This window comes from Aythya ferina (assembly GCF_964211825.1).
Source record: "Aythya ferina genome assembly, chromosome: 3".
Taxonomy (NCBI): Eukaryota; Metazoa; Chordata; class Aves; order Anseriformes; family Anatidae; genus Aythya; species Aythya ferina.
Window position 1 is genome coordinate 62,293,258 of NC_140298.1, and position 24,073 is coordinate 62,317,330.

General features: G+C 44.4%; 2 protein-coding genes across 5 annotated transcripts in view; one reads left to right on the plus strand and one right to left on the minus strand.

The window, feature by feature from the left end:
- Window positions 1-6,369: 6,369 nt before the first annotated feature.
- Window positions 6,370-12,163, plus strand: GJA10 (gap junction protein alpha 10; the record flags this gene model as incomplete). The annotated part of the gene is made up of 2 exons (XM_084512163.1): window positions 6,370-7,639; window positions 11,939-12,163. 2 exons carry the CDS (start codon window positions 6,370-6,372, stop codon window positions 11,986-11,988), a joined length of 1,320 nt encoding a protein of 439 aa, XP_084368289.1. The 3' UTR covers window positions 11,989-12,163.
- A 2,007-nt stretch (window positions 12,164-14,170) lies between these two features.
- BACH2 (BTB domain and CNC homolog 2) overlaps window positions 14,171-24,073 on the minus strand; it is a 190,039-nt gene continuing 180,136 nt past the window's right edge. For all 4 annotated transcript variants that reach the window (XM_084514370.1, XM_084514368.1, XM_084514369.1 and 1 more), the window contains one exon: window positions 14,171-21,093. In XM_084514370.1, the coding sequence (XP_084370496.1) occupies window positions 20,611-21,093 (483 nt within the window). In that variant the 3' untranslated portion in view covers window positions 14,171-20,610. The remainder of the gene's footprint in view (window positions 21,094-24,073) is intronic.

The following is a 24,073-nucleotide window of genomic DNA, read 5'->3' on the forward strand; positions in this document are numbered from 1 at the left end:
GATGAATTTTCTGGGGTGGCTGACACTTCATCTGCCATCAGAATTTTAACCATACTGTGGCGTGCCACCGAAAGCAAACCCATCTGAGTCACAAGAGATAATACCCAAAACAAAATGGGTAAATACCTTAACAGAAAGGGCGATACATAGTTCTTGTTAAAATAAAGAGGTCCGTGGTTTGAATCTAAGAACTGGAACATAATTGTCCTTAAAATTGTCTGGCGTGGAGGCTGAGTTTAGATCTGCCAGTTCTGAGGGCTGGAAAGATACCAATGGCCTGCTTTATTTTGCATGGTAACAGGTAACTTGCCCCAAAAGGAACAAATCTAGTGCTGGTAAATGCTTGTCTGTAGTAAAATGGAAAAAATATTCAAGTTTAAGTGAGGTGACTGTTATGTGAACTCAAAGTTTTCTAACTCGGGGTTATGCTTTGCTTGTAGTGTTGTGGTGGGTTGACCACTGCTGGCCACCAGGTGCCTCCCACACTCTCTTACTGCCCTCCCCAGCTGGACAGGGGAAAGACGATGAAGAAAGGTTGAGATAAAAACATGGACATTGCTGGTGAATTTCTGTGATGGGCAAAACAGGCTCGTCTTGGAGAAGATTAATTTATTGCTCATTAATGACAATTGGGTAGTAAGATATGAAAACAAAATTAAACCCACCTTCCCTCCATGCCCTCCTTCTTCTCAGGCTCAATTTCACAGCAGTATATTAGTACAAGAAAACACAGTCTGTGTTATAAGAAGATTAAAGTCAGTTCCTACACACATATCAAAAGCTGCAACGCTGTAAGAAGTGTATTTGGACCTGATATTTTGAGGTATATTTTGAGGTTTGTTGATTTATTTATTTTTAATAGCTGCCACCAATGATTTAGGTGCTGTCATGGGTAAGACGAAGCAAACTCTCCATTCTGGATTTGAATACTGGGCTTTGTGGCAGAACCAAGATCACAGCTTTCACCCTATTTGGCTACCTCACGTTCCTGCATTTATGCTCACTGGGTTCCCACTTCCTGGCAGGGAGGCCCTGGCTCCTGCTGTGCCACTGTTTGCAGTTTCCCATCTCAGGCGTCACTGGCCAAGATCCTGAGGCATCCCTCAGCATTTGTCACCACGCATGTCTCTCACCTCCATGATCTTTCCTCCAACCACACTCTCCTAACTTCTTTCGAGGCTCCTGTCTTTCCAAAACTACTTTTTAGGAACCTATCTTTTCGGCACACTTTCTGACACCCAAACCCTTACCTTTCCTAATACTAATAGTCAGGTGCAGAAGCACGATGGGGGACCAGTCTCCTTGGTGGTGCTTCTGTCTTGCATCTCCTGGAAGTTTCAGACCTCCTGCTTCTGCTTTGCCAGCTTGACAAGTGGCAGCAGGCAAGTGGCGTGTTTGTGCCTGAGAGTTCAACAGTTCAGCTTCAGTGATTCGTGCGTGTGCACACATATAAGATCTGCTGCGTGTTAGCATTCACGCTGTAAGCTGTTTTCACCTAAAACAGATGCTTATAGCAAGGAAGTTTCTTCAGCCACCACAAATTCTTGCTCACATCCAAAGGCAAAGGGCTACCTGCACTTCTGTTCTTTGCCACGTTTCCCCATGTCATGGCCCTACTTCCCTTTCAAGTACAATTAATTCTACAGTCCATTAACGAGCTTGCATATGCACAGTCCTTTAACAACACCACTTACTGTGCAGAAACATGGTAAATTGTCCCAAAGGAGCCTGCTGTCACCTCCCTACCCCCTGGAAAAGCAAATACCTACCGGGGGGCTGAGGGATGGAGGCTGGCCTGCTGCTGTCACCCGGTGAGAGGGAGAAGAGGTGGCACAGAAACGTGCCAGCCCACAAACAAGCTGCTTCTGCTGTGATCAGCAAAGCAAGTTCCCCAACAGGATGGGTAAGTCACAGCCGATGCAATGCTTGCTCAGTTTTCAAGTTTCTTCACTGAACCGAGCTAAGGAGGGTGCTCCTGAGAAGCACCCAGCAGGTGAGGAAGCAGCTGGAGAAGAGGACACCCAGGTGTGAGTCAAAGCTATGCGACCACTGAAGCAACCAAATAAAGCCTTGGAGACTTTGTGAGCAAGTGTGGAAAGAAGAGACATGAAAATAAAACACCAGTGACAGGTGTGTGAGAGTACATTGCCTCGAAAGACAGTGAGAGCAGAAACATATGGGTGAGAAAGGCCCAGGGGGGTCTGGCTGGTTTGGATGGCTGTTAACACGTCTCTCAGGAGGAAAAAGTGTAGAAAGTGCTCCCTTAAAGCATCTGAAACATACACAAACTGTGCATCTGCATTATACTGAGGCTGAAGAAAAGATGCTGTAGCCACCCCTTTTGCTGCAGGGAAAGCCTCTGGACTCAAACGTGTCTTTCAGGGAGTACGGCCTGTGCTGGAGGGAAGGATGCACCGCTACGGAAATCTGAGCTAATCCCCAAGAAACGGGGCTGGTGTCTTTTGAGAGCTGGCCACTGGTTAGTGGGAAACCTTTAGGGGGAAGAGACTGAAGTGGGAATCACTCGTGCTTCTTATAGGATTGAAGCGTATGTGCTGTAGTTTACTCTTAAGTTTCAGGCATGGGCAAAGGACAAATGCCTCATGCAGGTGGGGGAGACATTTCTAGCATCGGAGCCTCAGCTCTAGTGGCCCTGATTTCTCATAAATTCCTATTTTAGGAACTCACTTTTTTATTTTATTTTATTTTATTTTATTTTATTTTATTTTATTTTATTTTATTTTATTTTATTTTATTTTATTTTATTTTATTTTATTTTTATTTTTGATCTTATTTCTCACAGATACAAATTCTGATCTGTCTTTGGGGGTGGCTGTGACCCAGCTGAGGCAGGGTTCCTGTGTTGAAGGCCTGTGTTTCTAACCGAGGCCTGGAGTCTGGGCTGGTGTGGCCTCCATTTCAAGAGCACCAGTCTTCCACAGACCAAATTAACTCAGCAGGCAGCAGAGTATGAAATCGGACATGACCGATCGATCCCTTCGCTTTGATTCAAAGTGAAACTAATGGAATGTAAAGAAAATGTAAAAACCTGTAGGGCTGCAAAGGGTGGTCATTTATCCCTCTTACAAAATAAAAATTAACTTAGGATCTGGGTGGAGACACAATGTTTGAAGAACTGAATATAACAATGCATAGGGACATTAGAAATGATTGCTGTGCAGACTGAGCCTCGAGGGAATGGCTTTGATAGATGCCACTGACTAAAATAATTGCATGATAATTTTGGCTAGCGGCACCATCCCATCATCTGATGGTTTTAAACTATGCACATAGAGTTTAGATTGAATGATTTAAACATCCAAATACAAATAACTGAGAAGTCTGCTCCAAGTACCACGTTTATGCTTTGGCTCTTGAAAAAAAAGAAAAAAAAGAAAAAAAAAACCAACAACAACAACAACAAAAAAAAACAGATGTTCTAGTACTTTGGAAGAAATTTTCTGCTCTACAGCATTCAGCAGTGCTACGTGCTCCTTCTGCAATGCCCTAACAAAGAATAACCAAGGGCTTTCTCCTAAGGTAAGCAGAAGAAAAAAAAATCTTCCTAGGGAAGTTCTGAGCAAGTAGATACCCATCAGACTGATAGCAATTCAAATTAAAAACTAGGAGTATTTATATCTTAATATTTAATCTTTTTAGAAAAGAAGTTTTTCAGTGAAGCTAGAAATTGATGAAAAATGGTCTTTTTGCAGTTTAGTTGTGGGTTATTACTCAATTCCTAATATGAGCTATAACCAGTGGATCAATTGAGCCTGTTCACAGGTGTTATCGGACTGGCCGTTCTCAGGATGCCAAATGTATATATTGCTACTTTTGAAGTGTAATGGCTGCAGGACAAAAGAAGAATTCAGACAGTGCCGTACTTCATTTTGACCATCCGTTCCAGTTCTATTTTAGTTTACATGTGATAAAATTTAAGAAGGTTTAACTCTGCAAATCACTTCTGATGAAACATTGGCACATATTTAATGCAAAAGTGATTTGAATTGTGGAAAATTATTAAACAAACTTTAGAAGAAGTAAAGAAGTAACAAAAACAAGAAATTAAGAAAAGTCCTCCATTAGAAAGGGGGAACTTCCATCTGATTCTAACTATTACATGCATGAATGGTTAATGCTTAAAATTGTCATATAAAAATATTTGGACAGACATGAAGATTAGTTAGATTGTATAAGGAGAAATGTCCCCCATCTGTACAATCTAGAACTGTGTATTTTGTCAGACTAGGAATAATGATCTCTCTGATATTTTAGATTACTCTCTTGCAGTAAACTGAAATTACTCCGTTACGCTGGGCTCAAATAAGACCGGGGGGGGGAAAGGAAAGATGGATAAATTGGAAACAGAAGGCTATGAAGTAGTTTTGACTGACATCTTTGAAACTATGGCTTTCGTGGATATAGGTTACCTTTTTAGTTTTATTATTATGTTATTACAGAACATATACCATGTAAATATTCATACTGTGGCTTTATCAGTGCAGATTTTATGGGAAAGTGTCTTGGTATAGTAAGCTTACTTAGAGAATTAATTAGACCATTCTTATAATTATCCTGCCCTGTCAGCTGTTGTAAAGGAAAGTCAAGGACAGTGTTGTTTAGATACTGATAGCAACAACAAAGAAACAAACGCTTGCATAGAGACACAGTTTATACTCCTCTTCTTGTCCTCACCCTGAAAGACATTAACTTTCTGTTCCAAAATGGACATTGACAATTCCTAGTGCTGGAAGAATGATTCATCTCTAGGACTAAAACATGTCTCATTTCCTGCACTTACATTTTAGCATCTTGCTCAATGCTCTTTTGTTCAGCCGCTGTGTCCTGCTGTCAGTCAGCCACCTTTCAGGGAAAGCTGTACCTAACAGTCAGCAAGGATTACCCACTAGTACTTGTCCTCTTGAGTGTCTGGGTTGGGATCTTGCTCTGCATAAACCTCTACTTCTCACCATACTGAAGGTGAATTATGTAATGCAGACTCTTCTGTACATGCACTTTCAAGCTGTGCTGTTGGTTACAACCGAAAATCTTTACTTGCAGTGTGGATGAATATAACCTCCAAGCAGATTATTGCTCTGCAGGATCATATCATAAATCACCTCCAAGATATATTGATAACAGTGATATCACTCAGCTTTGCAATCAATCAAGATCATAGAAGATTTTAGGTACTGCAGCCAGCCACTCTTCAGAAGCTTATAAATGGCACCTTACAAAAGGTTGTAGTTTAGTGGAATTTGGGAAGCTCTGAAAGTGCGGTAGCATACAAAATTTAAGTGAGAACCCTTATGTGGATATGACCCTAGTTGCTTTCAATATTTTATTGCCATGGTAGCAGGAAGAATTCCAGGAATACTACATAGAATGTGTGATGTATTCATAAATACACAAATACCTTACATTTCAATTCCCCACATTACCTGGAGCTCCTGAACAGCTTCTAGAGAAGTGGCTTGGAATCAAGCATCCTGCAGCAGAACATAGATCAGTTTGCTGATGAATCAGATTGCTTCTGGGAAAGAGGTAGTTAAAAAGATCATCTCACACTCACAGCTAAAAACCTTCCCAACACTCCATTACATATTTCCTGCTTTATTCATTTCATATGTTTAAATTTATTACCAAGACAAAGGACTACAAAGATACAAATCCTAGAAACACTCTAATTTTATGAATGATATCCTAGAACTGAGACTATTTATACATGTACAGTTATGTGTAAATTAGCTATGTACTTGTAGTTTTGGACTCCAAGGCAGAAACTTGTGGACCGGTACACTGGTAGATAGGATAATATTGGATGGATGGCATTAATAATGCTACTACCTTGGAGTACCAAATTAAATTCTTTTTGGTCACAATTTTAGGATACATCTCAAAACTTTGTCAATGAAATGAAAGTAATGAGCCTGATATATTATTCCAGTTGTTTTTCACCCAAAGTTGTGGCAAAGACACAGACAGACATAGAGTAGGTGTAGAATTAATCTATTGTTGGCAGTGGATTTGCAAAGTAGGGGAAAAAAAATCTTCTTTCCCAGTGGGAAGAAAATGCTGTAAAACTGCAGGCAGTTAAGAAGTATTGTGGCTTATAGGTGAACGCAGTCTCTCTTAAGCTTAAAATAATCTCACATCCGAATCTTTCACTACTAATCATGTCGGCATCAATTTAACAGCCCATTACATGGAAAATAAGGATGAATTTCTAAGCTCTCCTGCTATCAGAAGACTATACATGAAACATCATTATTTTTTAAAAGATATTTTAAAAAGGACCATTTTGAAAATAAATCCAGCTGTGCATTAAAATAACATCACTTTTTGCATTTCAGACATGAACTTCTGACCATGGGGGACTGGAACTTGTTGGGCAGCATCCTTGAGGAAGTCCACATCCACTCCACCATCGTTGGCAAGATCTGGCTCACGATCCTGTTCATATTCCGGATGCTGGTGCTGGGAGTGGCTGCTGAAGACGTCTGGGACGATGAGCAGTCGGAGTTCATCTGCAACACGGAGCAGCCTGGCTGCAGCAACATCTGCTACGACAAAGCCTTCCCCATCTCTTTGATCAGATACTGGGTGTTGCAGGTCATATTTGTCTCATCTCCTTCTCTAGTCTACATGGGCCATGCACTCTACAGGTTAAGGGCTCTAGAGAAGGAGAGGCAGAAGAGGAAAGCCCACCTGCGGGCTCAGCTGGAGGACCTGGAGCCCCTGCCCGAGGAACACAAGAGGGTAGAGAGGGAGCTGCGGAAGCTGGAGGAACAGAAGAAGGTGAACAAGGCACCCCTGAGGGGGTCCCTGCTGCGCACCTATGTGCTACATATCCTGACCCGCTCGGTGGTCGAGGTGGGCTTTATGGTGGGTCAGTATCTGCTCTACGGCTTCCACATGCCCCCCCTTTACAAGTGCACCCGCGCCCCCTGCCCGAACACGGTGGATTGCTTCGTGTCCCGGCCCACGGAGAAGACCATCTTCATGCTTTTCATGCACAGCATCGCCGCCGTCTCCCTCTTCCTCAACATCCTCGAGATCGCCCACCTGGGCCTCAACAGGATCCACAAGACCCTGGTGGGCCGGCCACAGAGGCCGGCGGGCCGAGCTGACGACCAAGCCATCCCCTGCCACCCCACCAGCAGCTTGGCGATGCCTCCTCGCCCTTCGGCCTCCCCGCCACCGCCTCCCTCCTCCTCCTCGGCCATCGGGGGCTCAGGGCAGCACCACAGACAGAGGCTGCCGGCATCCTCCAGCAGCGAGGAGGCTCCGCTGGGCACAGTGGGGACAGCGGGGATGGGGACGGGGACAGGGATGTCCCGCCGGCTGCCCCGCAAGCACAGCCGGGTGAGCGCCTGCAGGGACGTGGAGGAGGAGCGTGGCGAGTCCCCCGACAGCGGGCACTGCCCCGGCACCCGCAAGTCCAGCTTCCTCTCCAGGGTGCTGCCCGCCAGCCCCGAGGGCAGTGGCAACCGGAGCTCTGCCTCCCCGGGGGGCTCCGACACCAGCTCCGGGGCCGGCTCCCCGTCGGGCTGCGAGGGGCAGCGGAGCCAGGAGGGCAGCCCGGCAGGCAGCCCCCCGCTGCCCGCCGCCGCCACGGGACGACGGGTGTCCATGGCAAGTAGCGCCCCGCTGCCCAAGGGGCAGATGGCTGGTGGGCGACTGGGAAAAACGGGGGGATCGGGGTGAGCGGGAGGCTCTTGGGGATCAGTCCTGGGGAGAAGAGGGTGAGGCGGGGGTCTGGGAGGCTTCTCCAGGCTTCCTGGCATGGCCCTGGCGTGGTGGGTTGTGCTGGGTGAAGGCTGCCCCCAGCACATCGGTCCCACAGTGTGGTGAGAGCCAAAGCATCCCTAAGGGATTCAAAGACTCCCAAAGCATCACCAGGGCATCCCCGAGGATCTCCAAGTCACCGAAGGTGTCTCCTTTTCACTCATCGCATCACCCAAGGGCTGCCATCCATCCCTCGGTCAGCTCTGGCCTTCTTGATGCCCTAACAGCCAGAAGGCCACCACCATCCGATGGGTTGGCTTCTTTTGGCTCCAGGGGTGGCTCCCCAGGCTGGCCAGCGGGCTGGGTAGCTTCCCAGTGGGGAAACCAAAGCCTCTGCATATAAAACACCAAATTATCACAATCACACCACCAACAGCTACAGAAAGGCATTTTCAGAAGCTGTTCCTGTTCTTTGGCTGGTCCAAACTTGCTTATACTCAGTGTTAATAAGGTCTTGTGCTTGCCTTCAAGCACCAAGTAGATTTTTATTTTATTTTATTTTTTTTTTTTTAATGAATTTGACTTCTGACTGCCTGGATCACGGGATTTATCCCCTGAGAACAAAAACCCCCAACTTCTTTACAAATTCTTGCAGGAGCAAGCCCTTAAATATCTTTTGACAGAGCATGTAAGAAACAGAAGATTACTTCACACAATACTCAAAGTTATCAGTTCTGCTTAATTTTTCCTCACTCTTCCTAAAAATACATGCTTTTATTAAATTTGAAGCATAACAAACATACAAAATCCCAAAATCTTCTGCGATGAGAAGCAGAAAATGCTCTCACACATTGTTCCCCACCAAACTGCCTGTGAGCTCCATTTTTCATGGAGCTATAATTTCTACAGTATATAAATAGTGGGCATAAACCATGTTAAATTGCCACTTTCGTGCTATTTAATTACTTTCCACTTTGCTTTTTCAAATTTGGGGAGATGGCTGAGAGCCCAATCTGTTGCCCATCTGCTGTGTTTTGATACCCAGATGAGAAGGCTATTTAAAAAGGCTGAGTGCAGGAGGTACTGAGCAAGGCACCTGTTGAGAAGTCCTGAAAGATACTTGGCAGCTTTTAATGTTTAACGACAATGAAGCTATCTTGCAGGTGAGAGCTTGCTGAGAAATATACTCAGTTTGCAAAGCAGTGCCGTTATTCCTGAAAGGAACACTTTTCTGGCATGCTGCCTTTGTGGATCATTACACATGGGACTGGTACTAGCATTTTTAAAAGTGACTCAAGATATTTGGAAGTAAAGGCACTTCTACATATCATTCAGTCACTGCTGTGGCTAGTGCACTCTGCTACCAGTATTTCTGAGGTATTTAATGACACCACTTTCAATACACTTGTATGCTAGTGCAGCATAGAGACATTGTGCCTGGGCAATAAAACCTGTACAAAGAGAACAAGGAAATTCCACTTGGGACTTCCTCTTCAGAGGAAAGGTTACTTTAAGTGAAAATGCATTCAGTCCTCCACTGAAAACCAGCAAGATGTATGGCTGGATAGGAAATTGAACACAAAATGTATGTTTGGCATGAAGAGTCCTCAACTTTTCAAACTTGAATTGAAATCAAACCGTCTATATACGTATAATAGAAGAGATGCCTTTCGCTCGGTAGGATTCAGACCAACCACTGTTTGGCCACAACGCAGACACTCAAGGCTATTCAAAATTCCCCTCTCCAGAACTGGCGGAGGCAAAGAGCCATTTCTGTGCTTCACGCCCAACTATGGCATAAAAGTTGGAAAATATTTCCTTTACAGCTGATTAGTTTTACAGTCAGAGCGATCACTCATCATGCTCTATTCAGATTCTCGCTCATTGCACTGTCAAAGGTTGTCCATTATTCAAATTGGGAAGCAAAAAATGAGAGAAGCACAAGTCTTGAAAATGTCATTAGGCTGATGGATTCTCAAGAGTTTGATCCATTGGAAAAAAAGTATTTTTCCTTTAAACATTTCTGGTTAGACTTCAGATCCAAAATGTTCGGAGGACAGACTACCAGAACAAGATATGCAGCAGGTAAACATGTAGCTCTGCCCTCGGTTTTGCATCTCCAGATCTGTTTTAACTTTTTTATTCAAGGGAAGATACAGCCAAGGGGCACCTTCTGCATGGCCTGAGCCTTGTCTCCCTTGGGCAAGGGGGCCTCAAGTGTCTCGGCACACCCAGCTCAGGGAAAAGGGCCACGCTGAATTTGGTGCAAATACCCTCACAAGTGACAGCTGGGAGTGAGGTGCACAAGGACACGTGGGATCTATGTTGGTATTCATAGGATTTTGCATCATGAGGAAAGAAAAAACAGAAACTTTGCAAGATCAGGCCCCTGCATGATACAGCTAGAGTCTAATAAAAAGCACAGGCTGAGGCAGACAAAGGTCAATGTAGAGCTGCTAGAGATAGAATCCTTGCTCCCCCGAAATGAGGGCAGGAATTACAGAGCATTTAGGGTTTTTGTTGTTGGAGCACTTCACTAAAAATTATTGCCTGCCCAGCAATGTCTGTCCAGCATCACCTTTTCTTTGGCCTGCATATAATAGTTTTCTAACAAATTCTAAGGTGTGCTCTGAAACTCATGAGTTTTAATTTGGTTGACTGAGATTGGACACAATGACCTTAAACTATTAACTCTTGCCACAAGGGCACAGTCTTCCAGAAGACTTGGATCTGAATCATCATATTTGCACCCCAAGCTAAATCTGCATTGAGGGAACTATTGGGAAAGAGTAACAGTCCACTTGCTAGAGCACCCAAGGATATCCCAAGGAGATGTGGACGCATGACATATCTACCAGTCCTGTTCTGTTCTTGAGCTAAGACCCTTTCCTCCAGAGAGTCCTGTGCTTTCAGTGTCATTTCTTCCCGTCTCTGTCCTTGGCTCCAAAGAAATCAACGTGACTTTAAAAGTAGGGCCCCCTCCTCATGGTGAACGAGGGGGATAAAGCTGATAATTAAGCAAGCAGCTGATAAAGCTGATACTCTCAGCTCACAGAAGCAGATTCAGATAGGGCTGCTGATTTTATTCATTCGCAGAAAAGTCTCTGGGGCTGAAATCCTGGTTCTGCTGAAGCTGGGGAAATTTTGCTATTCACTGGGTCTGGTTTCCTTCACTACGCTGCTTTTTCATCCCTCTGTGCTGTTCAGATTTTTTGCTGCTTCTCAATTCTCCGTTCAGCTTTGAGCCTTTTACCCAGTGGGAAAACTGTCAGCAGCGAGAAGGCTATGAAAGAGAGAGCTGCTATTCAGCCTGAATGCCTGCCGTCTTCTCCAGAACCAGGCATGTTTACTCAGCCTTTCAACAACACTTGAGGAATAAATACCCACTCGTTTAACTAGCTGCCCACCCGCTCTGCTCTCGCTCCTGGGGCTGGGAACAGTTTGGTAAGAGTCAGTGTGCATCGAAATAACAAGTCTGATAGCCACAGAAGTTATTCTGACAGCTGAGCTCCACCAGAAAACCTACAGGTGGAACAAGGCACGGGTAAAGCCCTGCGTCGTCCCACTAGGATGCTTGAGATGCCTTGCAGGTGTTCGCCTGCTAGCACCTGATGCTGCCTTTGTACAGCTTTCCTACTCAAATATCTCTTAAAAAATACTCCACAGTAGTTCTACATGTTACATTTTGTCCTGGTGCACTCAGGAAAAAATCATGAAGATGACTGCCAATAATCCTGCAAACCCTACTAAATCACCTACAAGTACCTGTTCACCAACACAGAAATTAGGAAAATGACAAACCTTGGGGATCATCAGTGGTGGGCAAATAAGGAACCTCTCTGAGGATGTGTGCAGCACCAAGCAGGCTGGGTTTCTGAAAGGGGAGCTTGCCTGAGCCCATCTTTGTATGGTTTTAAGGCAATTGAAAGATGTACAAGACCCTTAACATGTAAAGCAAGGGCTGTAGCATGGCAGTCACCGATTTGAAGCAAATTACTTCAGGGATTAATTTATTTGGTTTAAAAGCAAGGTGCTTCCCCTCCCCTCAGCCTCCCCTTAGCACTGAACAAAGCCAAGGTAAGTGTGCTGTCAGCTTCCCACCTTTGCAGCTGTGCGTGTGGTGGAGCCTGGGTTAATCGCTATGATAACATTTCTTTCTCCCCTTGAAGCCAGTTCAGCTTCATGCTTTCTCTCTCTCGTTATCTTTCAGAGCATGCTCCTAGAACTATCATCTATCATGAAAAAGTAATGGCGTTCTGAGGACAAGAGATAAACCGGGGGACTGAGCACAAACCACCTTCAGCAGAAAGATAAAAAGCTGATTAGCTGCTGGTGTCTCCCTCTCCCTCCTCCCCTGATCATGCTAAATTCGTAATACAGTGTAAGAAAGCAAACGCTTGTTTTATTCCTCAATGTTATGGCACTTCCAGCAGCACCGCACGCTGACTGCAGGCGTTGGTGAGCAGCTTGCACCACAACTCAAATACACTGAGCTGGAGCTGGTCAGGGCAGAAATAGCCCAGTGTCTTTGGGAGGGCATTTCGGGATGTACAACTTGTTGTGCATGTGAGTAGTGTTCATATCAGCAACCAGCCTGATACACAGACCGGAGAGGTAGTGGAAAGCCCAAGACACCTGCAGGGAAGGTTTATTTTGATTTTAAAGCAACCTGGAAGGCTACGTGGCCTTTATCTCCCCAGGCTTCAGCAGCCAATGAATAAAAGATGGATCAAGCACACAAGGAGTCTGAAGGGGCAGAGAATTTAACAGAGAAAAGCCCAGCTGAAGAATATTCTGCTGCTTGTCAGTCCGTGCTAATGTAATCCTCAAGCTCTGCTAGAGACTTTCTGTGCTCATGTCGCCTCTTTGTACTTCTGGCTTCAAAATGGAAACTAAGTAAAGCCAGGCAATTAATTTTCAGTGCAAAACATCTGTGCTTTTCTTCAATTTGCTCTTCAAGAAGAACTGCAAGGCATCAGCTCAGGATCACAAAGATCTTACTGTCTCATCAGTTCATGCAGATTAACTGAAGGACAAGCAACACCCAAAAAATCTCACCTTGAGTTTGCCGAGATAGATGCGCTCTGGAAGTTGGATTTCTGGGTTGTAAGCAGCCCAGGGCAGCAGCCCTTCCAGCTGTGTATCCAGCAAGCAGAGCGCTCTGGCTAGCCACGAGCCTGTTTCTGGCTGCTTGCTCTTGGCCACTTTAATTTGTCAGGTTTCTCACAGCTTGTGTTTCCCTCAAGTCACTTTGACAGCAAGAACAAGCTTGTTTGCTCTGCCAGCTTCCTTAATCATAAAAGTTCTCTTTGACTTGACAACACTTAGAGAAGCGGAACAGTAGGAGAAAAAAATATGAAAAAATGAAAAAAAAAAGGAGTGAAGCATAAAGATTGCTTGAGATTACAGTGTTTTTGTTCCAGTGTGCATGACTTGCATTTAAGTCACTACAGCCTCACTGACACTTTGCCTCTGCATTTATTTATTGTGTTAAAGCAAAAAAAAAAAGGGAAATGCCTAGGATGGTAGCCATTAAGTGTCAGGAATGACTGGTCAGGGGTGGAGAAGTGCTCCTGCTAGAGAACATGCTCTACTGCCGGGCCATGAGGAGAGGCAGTGGGCTCTGCATCGTGACAAATCTGAACGGGTGGGAAGCTTCCTTCGTGTGAGCTCAACAGGAAGATCTGGGAAATGCTGGGAAGTGGTGTTTCTGCTCTTCCTCCGCGAGGATTTTCAGGTTGAAAATCCAGGGGCAACACTGACTGCTGCTGGCGGAGGAGGACACAGCTGACATCCCTGAGGGCGGTGGCACAGGGCACCCGATCTCACGCCCATGTTCCCCATCGGGTGGCCGGACACTCGGCTCCCTCTGGCAGCCTGCCCACCCCCCTTTTTTTTTTTGCGGTTTGAGGGAGGTTAGTGGTTGATGGCACAAGTTCCTGCTTCAGAAACAGACATTTGGGTTACATGCAAAAAAAAAAATCAGCTTTTTGGTTGTTGTTTATACAGAAGTATCTTTCAATGTCTCTCGGGTTTTCTGTAGAAGGGAAACAAACCCCAACCTCTCCCCTTGCCTCCCTACATCTCGGTACGCTGATGCTTTACAAGACCAAAACAAAGACTTAGCAGAACTGCCTAAAGTCAAGCACTGGGGGAATGGGTACAGATACAGCGCATTTGATCTTCCAAACCAACTTATTTCATCTCTGCAATGAAATACCCTCGGCTGCTCCTGCAGCAGATCAAAGATAACCAGATCCCTGGATCAAAGCCGACTAATGAATTAGGAATGGGACCACGCGAGCAGAGGGTTCGTCATAAGGCCAGAGCTTCACCAGGCAGCATCTGCCCTGCCCTGCCCATCTCCCTCCCGTCCCGCGCCCCAGCTACGGCCCCGCGCCTGCCACGGACTGCGACATCAAGTTCGGAGTCGAGAGAAGTTGATTTACAATACATAATGATATGTCTTTATTTCATCAACAGAAATGGTGTCTAGACAAAATTCAGTTAACACTAGCAATTCAAATGAATGAAGAGAGTCGGGTGTTTTTTTTTTTTTTCATTTTTGTTTTTTGCACAATACTGTATTTACAATGAGTAAATGACATTTTAAATTCATTAGTTCATAGCAATGCTTTCTTCCAAAAAGGTAAAAATTCTTAGTAACAGAGAGTAAGCATCAACAGCCACCTCATTTATTTATACAATAAAAATCACAAGAAACCACAGTCACCTAGAAAAAAAATAAAGACAAGCTTAAGAACTAGTACAATAAAATGATGCATTGAATTAAGTTACATTAATCGCATAGAATTTGTGTAAAAAGTATGTAGAAAAAACACCTGATGTAACCTGTTACAGTCATTGACCAGTTATGAGAGGTACAGAGGGTTATACAGGTAGATATGTGTGAAAACTGTCCATACTGTTTGACCTGGGGAGGAAGAGAAGAGGGGTTGCACCCCCTTGCATACACTGATAAAACCCTGTTTTGAATATGGCCTCTGAAGTTTGTAAGGCATATATAAGAGGTGCACTTGTAACCAACTGGTTCTGGAACAAACTCTTAGGGCATCCCCACCCTTGAAATCAAAGGCGATGCTTGAAATCAATGGTAAACAAACACGCATCAAATATCACCAAAGTGTTTAGTATAATTCCTGCCAGCCTGCGGGATCCAGATAGCTTGGGTCAGAGCACAAGTAGTAGTGGGAACAGGATCTATAGCATGCACGTTTCTCTCAGCCATACGCAAACACGAGGCAGCTCCGTCCCGTGCGATCGCGCCCCGGAGGCTGCGGTTCCTCTGGCTACGGGGCCGAGCCCTGACAGCCACCCCAGTCCCAGGGGCTGTTCGGGTCCGTAGCCTGGGACCACCTCTGCTTCTAAGCAGTCAGTGAGAGCAAACGCTGCCAGCTGCCATTTCTGTTTTGGGATGCTAGGTTCTCTCCGCGGGCCCTCAATGAGCCGAACGGGACAAGGGCGGCACCGCACACGTCGTTTCGCCTCCATAAAGGGCTCGTCCCACAGCAAGTAAAATTCGTATGAGAACAGGAGTCATCTAACTGGGTTTTCAGCAGTCATTTGTCTGGGGTAATTCCCTTACAAAAAGGTATTCTTAGGATTCCTTCCTGCCAAAAAGTGGTTTTATTTGCAAAAATGGCAACGTTGTATGTGTAATACCTTAAAATGCATATCAGTATTTGACTTTGATATAAATAACACCTATCCTGGTGGAGTGTAGGAAAATACTATACACTTAGTCCTTGCAAGTAATGCCATTAAAATTTTGAGAGTAAGGAGAATAATTATTCTACAGACCACCAACAATAGATCTTTTAAATATACACACAGTATTTGAACATATGCATATACACATATATTGGATTCTGCAGCATCAGATCTGATGCCTGAGTCATGAAATACTCCAAGGAGTATTATAAATATACACATAGGTATTATAAACAGGAAAATACACAAACACACACTGACTAGAATTATATATGTATGTATACATACATACACGTATTATAGATAGGTATATAAAATTAACTTGGACTGTGTTGGCAGAGACAAAACTGAAATGAAGTAAAAACTCTGTTGAGGAAATTTCTAGCAGGAAAGAGAGCACAAGTTCTTTGCAGAAATGGTTTTAGTTTCACCTCACTTCCAACAAAAATGAGCCACCCCATACTTAGCAGATCCCTCCGTATGCAAGGCCATCAGCTCCGCTGCTTACACCGAAGCTAAACCTTCTCTACACAGACCTAAAATGTAGACTTTTAAAAATGCTGCAAACTTGGGCTACAACGTTCACCCGAAGACACCTCCAAATGCATTTCGGATCAGAAAAAAAGGTGAAAGCAGTGCTCCTCGTTGCAACGGCAGAGGACAACACGTGAGCTCGAGTAAACCTGGCAAACGTTCACTTTGTCTCACTGCAAAATTCACTACAGGTCTACTCTGGAAACCCATCCCTCTCCTCTTTAACAACCACAGTAGTGGATTACATGACACAAGTGAGCCTGGCAGTACAGTGCTTCATCATGCTTTCTCCTAGTGGATCAGATTTTATTTTATTACAAGATTATAGTGATTCCAGCATGCAGATTTGTTTTTCTTTCCTTAGGCAATCATAAACATACATATTAAAAAACCTAACTATCTATCTAGGCGTTTTAACTTCTATTTAAGCGCTCTTTAGAATACAGACTTGACGAAGTGTTGAACTCCAGATTAACAACCACACTATCAGCATTAATCATTTCTCTGGCAGCAGTTAATCCATTTAGCAAAGTTACTTATCTAGTTCCCACTCTCCTTTTTAAAGAGAAGTAGCAGTTAGCATACTAATCACCGTGGCTTGCCTTTGCAGCACATTTTACTTCCTTGGGAAAAAATAATACAAGGATTAGATCCAAAAATATAGTGCATCTTAAAAGCAGCATATACCCTTAGAAAGACATTTAATAAATTACTTGTACAATATATAAAATAATAGTTTTATACTGCAGCATCAAACTCTGACGCCTGAGTCATCATATGTTAGGAAGTTTGTGATATAAATACTGGGATCTCCTGATAACACAGCCAACATTTTGCTTTTGCATTTTGCATGTTTTCTGTTTTGTTTTCTCTCTCTCTGTTTCTATTTTTTTCTTTTTTTATTTATTTTTTTTTGCACTACCTTTTTGTTCCAGAATCAGCTTGCAACGAGCTTTAATTGTGTTCAAGGCACCCCCAGAGAACGCAGAGAAACAAACACATTATATAGTGTAGTACTCACCTGACAAAGCATAACGAGCCTAAATGAAATGAGGTTTCCTGGCGATACAAGGATAGCAATGGCAAAGGAAGAGGAGGACTAGGTACAGCCTGGACAAAGCTTAGGGGACTCGCATGCCCACGAGAGCGGTGCAGCACCCAGCGGGGAGATGGGGGCTCGTGATACCTTTCCCAAGCACTGCCTGGCAGGACATGCTGCACGTGTCCTCTTTGACAAATGCAAAGAGATTCCCACTTAAGATCATGGTGACCATTGGCCAAACTCTTCACACTCATCAATACTGCAGTCAGCTTTTTTTTTTTTTTCTTTTAATTCTTTCTAACAGTGTCCTTGTGGTCAGCTGTTTTGACGTCATGACAAGAGCAGCTGGGGATGCTACCTGATGTCCAGGTCTGAAGCTAATTCTCCCAATGCCTTCCTTTAAAGTTAGCCCGGTAACAGTTTTGAGAGCCACGTGGTTCAGAGTAGCAAAAAAAAACCTCAAAATAGAAACAAAAAACAACCACCACCACCACCAAAAAAAAAAAAAAAAACACTGAAAAACCATGATACATGTAAATATAGGAAGCAAGGACACAAAATCAGCCACTTCTAATGGGCGAGAATGAAATCAAACATCCAGAAAAGCTCACGGGGGAGGGAAAGAGAGCGAGAGGAGAGAAAAGGTTGAGGAAGAGACACTTATTTGAGCAGTGGTTTTAAATACCAGTTCCCAAGGTAGAGGAAATCAAGAGACCCAGCACCAGTATGAAGCCAGGTCAAACCTAAGAGCTGCAGCGCAATGGGTTGTGTGGGTGGGTTTATAAACCGTTGGAATGAGGTCAAGAGTACCAGTTGCACATGAGTTGTTAGTAGAGTAAATCTTCATGTCAGGAAGCAAGTTAAAACTTGGTTTTACGCTCATAAAACATTCTACCTATTGATATATATAGGAGGTCACTTAAAAATTAAAAAAAAAAAAAAAAGGCAACAGAAAAACATCTTTAAAATACTGTGTCAGTCGACCCTCCCCTCCCTCCGCCCCAGCCCCCCCAAGTAGCTATGAGTCTATAATGTGATTCACATTTAGTTTTAAAATTCTAGCTTTCACCATGGTCTCATAGAAACAAAACTTCTCTGCGAAGCACAGAACTGCTTTGCAACGTCAATGAATCCAAAGGAAAACCCAATCCCCCCGCAAGAGCTTCTCACTCAGTTACCTGCAAAAGGTGGCCGGGAGGGGGGGCGGGTTCAAATCTTTTTAGCTTAAGCTCTTGTAAAAAGAAAGGACGACTCCTCCCCCTTTTTCAACCGTGTGAACTAGGAGTTTATGGCATTCGTATACTTTTGAACATCTAAAGGTAAGGATTTTGTACAGTAATGATTAATACTTAAACATAAATATTCTCCTACATTATATACTAGATTTTCTTTGTACATGCGGGGAAAAGAAGTATTTTCAACAAACATGGCACATGCTATATGCATTTCCTCCTTGGTAGCTTGGCTACAATAGTGTGGGTGCAGAGGGTAAAAGCAAGACCTTGTGGCAAGCGCGCGACGGTCCACGAGCACAGTCTGAAGATGGAAGAAGGGGAGGGAGGGAGCTGATTCCTCCTCCAAGGTAAGGATGCTGATCTACTGGGTGCCTCAAAAAAAGCACCAGCGCACACCTCGAGTGTAAACGTTAGTGCAGAAGACCACATTATCGCCCAGTGCTTCTGAGAAGCTGCTATCCCCCCACTCTTTTTGTCTTTTTTTTTTTTTTTTTGAACAGGTGTGAACAGCTGGTCGATTTTTTCAGCAAGAACAAACAATATCAGCCAGTAAAGCACATGACAGTCGTCGCCCAGGAGAAAGCCACGCAACCTGGCACACGCAGGGCAAAGAACCACAAAAGAAAAACTCAGTACACTTAGAGTAATAATAATTATTAAAAAAGCATTAGGAGGACGTTCTTCTGTCTACACTGTACATACAGCTGTTATGCTCGGAAAGCTGCTGTCTCACACAGTCATAACACGAGTCAACATCGCTTCAGATACAAATCCAATACAGTTACAACTAAGCCAATTCACTGAGCAGTCTCCTTTGAGACCGGGCTCTTTTAGCTGCGGTTTGTGCTGAGGGCAACGCTGCGGGACGAGAGGATCCTGGAACACAAGAACTGGAAGGGCAAGCGACCCGAGCAGGTGTCGACAGACGTGTGATTTGCTCTTAGAGGATACAGTGCTAACTCGACTTCTGTAGGGAAACCAAAGTCAACGGTTAGGGGTCTGATCCTGCATCTCTTCCTACCCAGGCAGGATCTCTGACTTCGCCAGACCCACCTCTGCAGCTCGGGTCTGGCGAAGGAAAAAACAGGCAATGTCTGAGGAAAGCTGAGGTGAGGCTACAGGGACTACTCGGAGCAGCAGTTGCTTCCATGAGTAAAGGATGCAGACCGGGGCTGGAAAAGAAGCCCCCCGAAGTGTATTGATGTGATCTCCGTTTACTTTACTTCGTGGAACGTATGATGAACAGATCCAGTTGTCAAATACGTTTTTCTCTAAAGAGTGAAATATACTTTACCCTATAAGAATCCAAAAGCATCATTAACAGCACTTAAGCTTGGTTTGTGAAACAGAAAGAAGTCTGAATATAAAAATAATTCAAGCAGATTCTCTTTACAAATTGTATAGTGAATTCAGTATTTGGCAAGACCGTTTTTTACTACGTAATGAGCTCCTGAGTGTTTGTCTATTAGCTAAAACTTTTCTATTTTCTTTAAGCCATAAAGCAAAGAAAACCATATACTCAAGTTATACTGAAGTCACGACTTCATTTATGAAAAGAGGTTTGACCAGAAACTCAGTGCAAGTGGCAAAGTTGACCATTACTGTACAGTATCTGCAAGAAAATAAAATAAATCCACATTGCTCAAGTGGCACGAAATGGCTGTGCCAAAAAAATTGTCTATAATAAAATCTCAAATAAGCTTCCAACATTAAAATTTTATAAATAAGTACAAATTGAATGATATTGCTGAACTGAGAACCGAGAAAAAAAAAATCGTGTAACAAGTTACCAAACTAGTTCTAGCATCGAAGACAAAAAGGAATGTTGGAACTTGTTTATACAATGTAAATGAAAGCTTCCAGTTTGTAGGATGAGAAAAATTGAGGCATGCAGGGACTTTTGCATATGGATATATATATTTTATATATATTATATATAATATGTACAGTTTAGCTATAAAACTTTGATGTGTAAAGAAGCTGTCTTCAATGAAAAATTGAACATTCAGAGGAAATTCCTGAGTTAGGGTTTTGTGACATGGGCCACTGAGAAAAAAGCTGCGGTTGGGTCCTCAGAGGTGTTATGTCCATCCCTGTTAAGATTGAAATCAACATACAAAAACAGACAGTGTTGCCACTGTTTAGTTCCCTGCCTGAGCAAGGGATAGCACCATTGTGAAGATAACTCCTGCTTGTAGAGAGGAGGGAATACTTAAAAACAGTATTGCTGCTAAGACCACTGTAGTGTGCACCAAATACGTTCTTCTAGACAACAAATGAACACTGCCACCGGCTGACTGAAGAACACCTGACCAGGTGTAACGTTAAGGTTACAAGTCACTAGGTGTAATCTTTCCTAGGCTGTTCATCTGTTGTACATTTATCAGTCATTTCCTGACAGAAGTCTACCGTGACCGTTTGGCTACTCTGCTCTCGCGGAAGCTCTCTCTCGGGGTAAGTACCTGGCTCAGCTCCATCCAACCCCCCGCCGCCGGCCGAGCAATTCTCCGAGACGTTGTTGGGCAGCCAGGGAGCTCCCAGCTGCACCGAGCCTTGCTCCGAGCAGCACTGCATGCTCTCCCCGACGCACTGCGACGGCACCAGGCTCTGCTCCACGCCGGCCGGGGAGGGGCTGATGGTGGTGGCTGTCTGCAGATCCATGGGCCTGAGAACGGGGCAGTATCGGTGGAGGGCTTGGATCTGTTCCGGGCTCTGCATGTCTCTGCACACCTCCTGGGAAAGACACGAGAAGTTGTCTAGCAATTCTCCCATGCTTGCTTTCAGCTGGTTCCTTTCGGAGAGCAATTTCTCTTTCTCACACACCTGGAAAAGAAAGAAGGCACTTTAGTTTGGTGACGGGCCATCCGCTGGCAGCCCAGCTCAGGCACGCATCCCGCAGCACCCAAGGAGAACTCGAACACGGCACGGTTATTTTCACGGGGTAGAGGAAAAGCCACAAAGCCATCAGATATTTGACCACCGTGAGGCCTGTGTGGACTGCAGTTTGGGAAATAGCTCGAGAAAAACATTTGAGTTGGAAGAGGATAGAGTCGTAAATTATTCCCTTAATAATGAGTTACCTTAATAGACTACGGCTGCTGGATGTATGGTATAAAAAACTCTGACAGAAACGCTCTGACGGAGAAAAGCCATTATCCATCCAACCAAGAAGAAATCAGGGTCTGGTTGATGAAGATGTGTTGCAGACCACCCCTAGATGCTGGGGCAGTCAGACAGGTCGGGCTCACGTCCCAGCTGAGCACCTGTTCCCACTGCATGGTACAGTATTCAGAGGAGATGATCGGGGCCAGGGAGGGCTCTACGGCCTGTACCATGGCTTGTTTTCATACGTCCTGGTGCTTACTGGTTTGGGTTGGACCTAATCAAGATATTTTTACAAAGACCTGTGTGAAAACCCTAAAAGTAGGCTTAAGGAAAGGTTGGGCCTGGTGCTTAGGGACATCGTTTAGTGGGTGACATTGGTGGTAGGGTGATGGTTGGACCAAGTGGTCTTGGAGGTCTTTTCCAACCCTAATGATTCCATGATTCTTTCTAATTCACATACTTGGGAGGCAAATGAGGAGGGGTCAGGCTCTACAACCTGGGGATACACCACTAAAAACTGGTGTTGACCCAGTGCAGAACAACAGGGATGGTCCAGCTGCAGTGCAGTCCCACCACCCAGGAAGGCAGGCACACAGCTCGAGGGAGTAGACCAGATTTTGAGGAGTACAAGAGCTATTTCCAGAGCTCAGCTGGCCCTGACAGCAGCCCGCCGTGTACCCCACCTACTAACACTGCTAAACCCAAGCTGCCTCGGCATCTGAGGTGTGAAACCCCCTCTCTCTGATAATCCAGCTACGGGTGCTTGCTACAGCTGGTAATATTACACTGGGTCCAAAGCCCACACTGGAAGTGTGCAGCTGTGAGAATGAGAATGAGAGCAGTGTACATGAAAAGAACCAACTGCTAAAATATTGATAAATCTATCAAGAAAACATAAAAATAATAAAAAAATAAACAGATGCTCAAGTACATCTTGAGATAATGAATTATGGAAGAGAATATGCTGTGAGTTTGCAGGGGAAAACAAAAAAGTGAGTTGGTAAATGGATGAGAGAAGGAAAGCAGGAAAAAAATCCCTACCTATCAAACTCAGAAGATGCAACCATGTCACTCACTGTCTGCTGTGAAACCATCTGTGTCAAGGAGATGGGTGACTTACAGGAAGTAAATGCAGTGGGGAGAAAGGGTCTTTCATTTAAAAACAAAAAGCAAAACAAAACAAAAAAAACAGCAGCCAAGTGAAAACCCCTTAAACCCTAGTATCACTACCTAATTAAGGAGGCTGGAAATTACCAGTCACAAAGCGGACAGAAGATGACAAAAGAATTTCCAGTGACCATGTATTGTGTCAAGTCAATTGAAGTTTCATTGCTGGTTTTCCTAAGAGTAAAAGTATGGTCTCAAAGCAGACAATTTGCTTGGACTGCACGGAGAGGACGGGAGTGCTGGAGAGGCAATAATAAGGTTGCATGGGTTTGTTTACTTTTGTCACTTTGTACTCTTGCACACCTCATGATTGTCTTCGTTGTGAATCATCTTTTTGAAAATGATGCACCCGAGCCCATCTGCTACCTGGACTATGTACAGTTTGCTAAATAAATATTTCAAAGTTTGCATAAACCCCAATGAACCCGAATTAATTTCCAAGTGAAGGCTACAGGTATCAAACCCAAGCCGCCCTTGGTGCTAGTCCAGCCCTTACAGCACCGCCCCAGGTGCTCACTGCTAGAGACGTGGACCAGCTCCACCACCAGCTCGGCGTAGAGGGACGAGTGTGTGCAGCGGAGAGGGAGCCTGCCTCTCCTGACAACCTAGATTGCTCACCTCCTTCTCGCCCTGCAGAACCTCTGACTCATCCGCGTGCACCGTGGATTACGCTCGGTGAAGGAAGCGGTTGCTCAGTATTTTGTTTATCTTTGATGTTTTGTTTGTTTTGTACCAGTCAAGCTCTACTCTTAAAAACATTTTTATGTTGTTTTTTTTTTTTTTTTTTTTTTTCCCCCACCAGGGCTTCAGCAGGGTGGCATTTGAAGGCTTCACCAGCCTTGATGATTTAAGCCTCCCCACCAGCTTGTAGGGTCAGTGGCACCTCCGTCTTACAGATGGGAAGCAGGCACGCTCAGGCAGTAAGTGACTAACCCAAAGCACTGCGGCTTTGTGCCATTTGTAGGGTGGCGATAACTCAGCTTCCTCCAACAGATCCCTGCCTCTTTCACACCACACTTGCTACAGCTTGTGCAGAGAATGGAGTACGCTAAAGGCCACCTTCAGCACGCAACCTGTTACCATCAGAACAAGAAGCACCCGATTTCCCAGACCCCCTGAGTTCAACCTACAGCTGAGCATATTTCGAATGTGTGCCCAGGCATTTAAACCAAAAACACTAAATAACCTTTAATTTTAATGGAAACTGGCTACACAGGGAACTCTGAAGGGAAATCAGCTTCAGCTCCTTTTGTTTTATTTATGTGAATGAATTAATTTAGCACTCAAAGCCTTGGATATTCAAAGTTTAATGTCGGACTTCTAAATCACAGAATCACAGAATCACAGAATTTTCTAGGTTGGAAGAGACCTCAAGGTCATCGAGTCCAACCTCCAACCTAACGCTAACAGCCCTCCACTAAACCATATCCCTAAGCTGTACATCTAAGCGTCTTTTGAAGACTTCCAGGGATGGTGACTCCACCACTTCCCTGGGCAGCCTGTTCCAATGCCTCACAACCCTTTCTGTAAA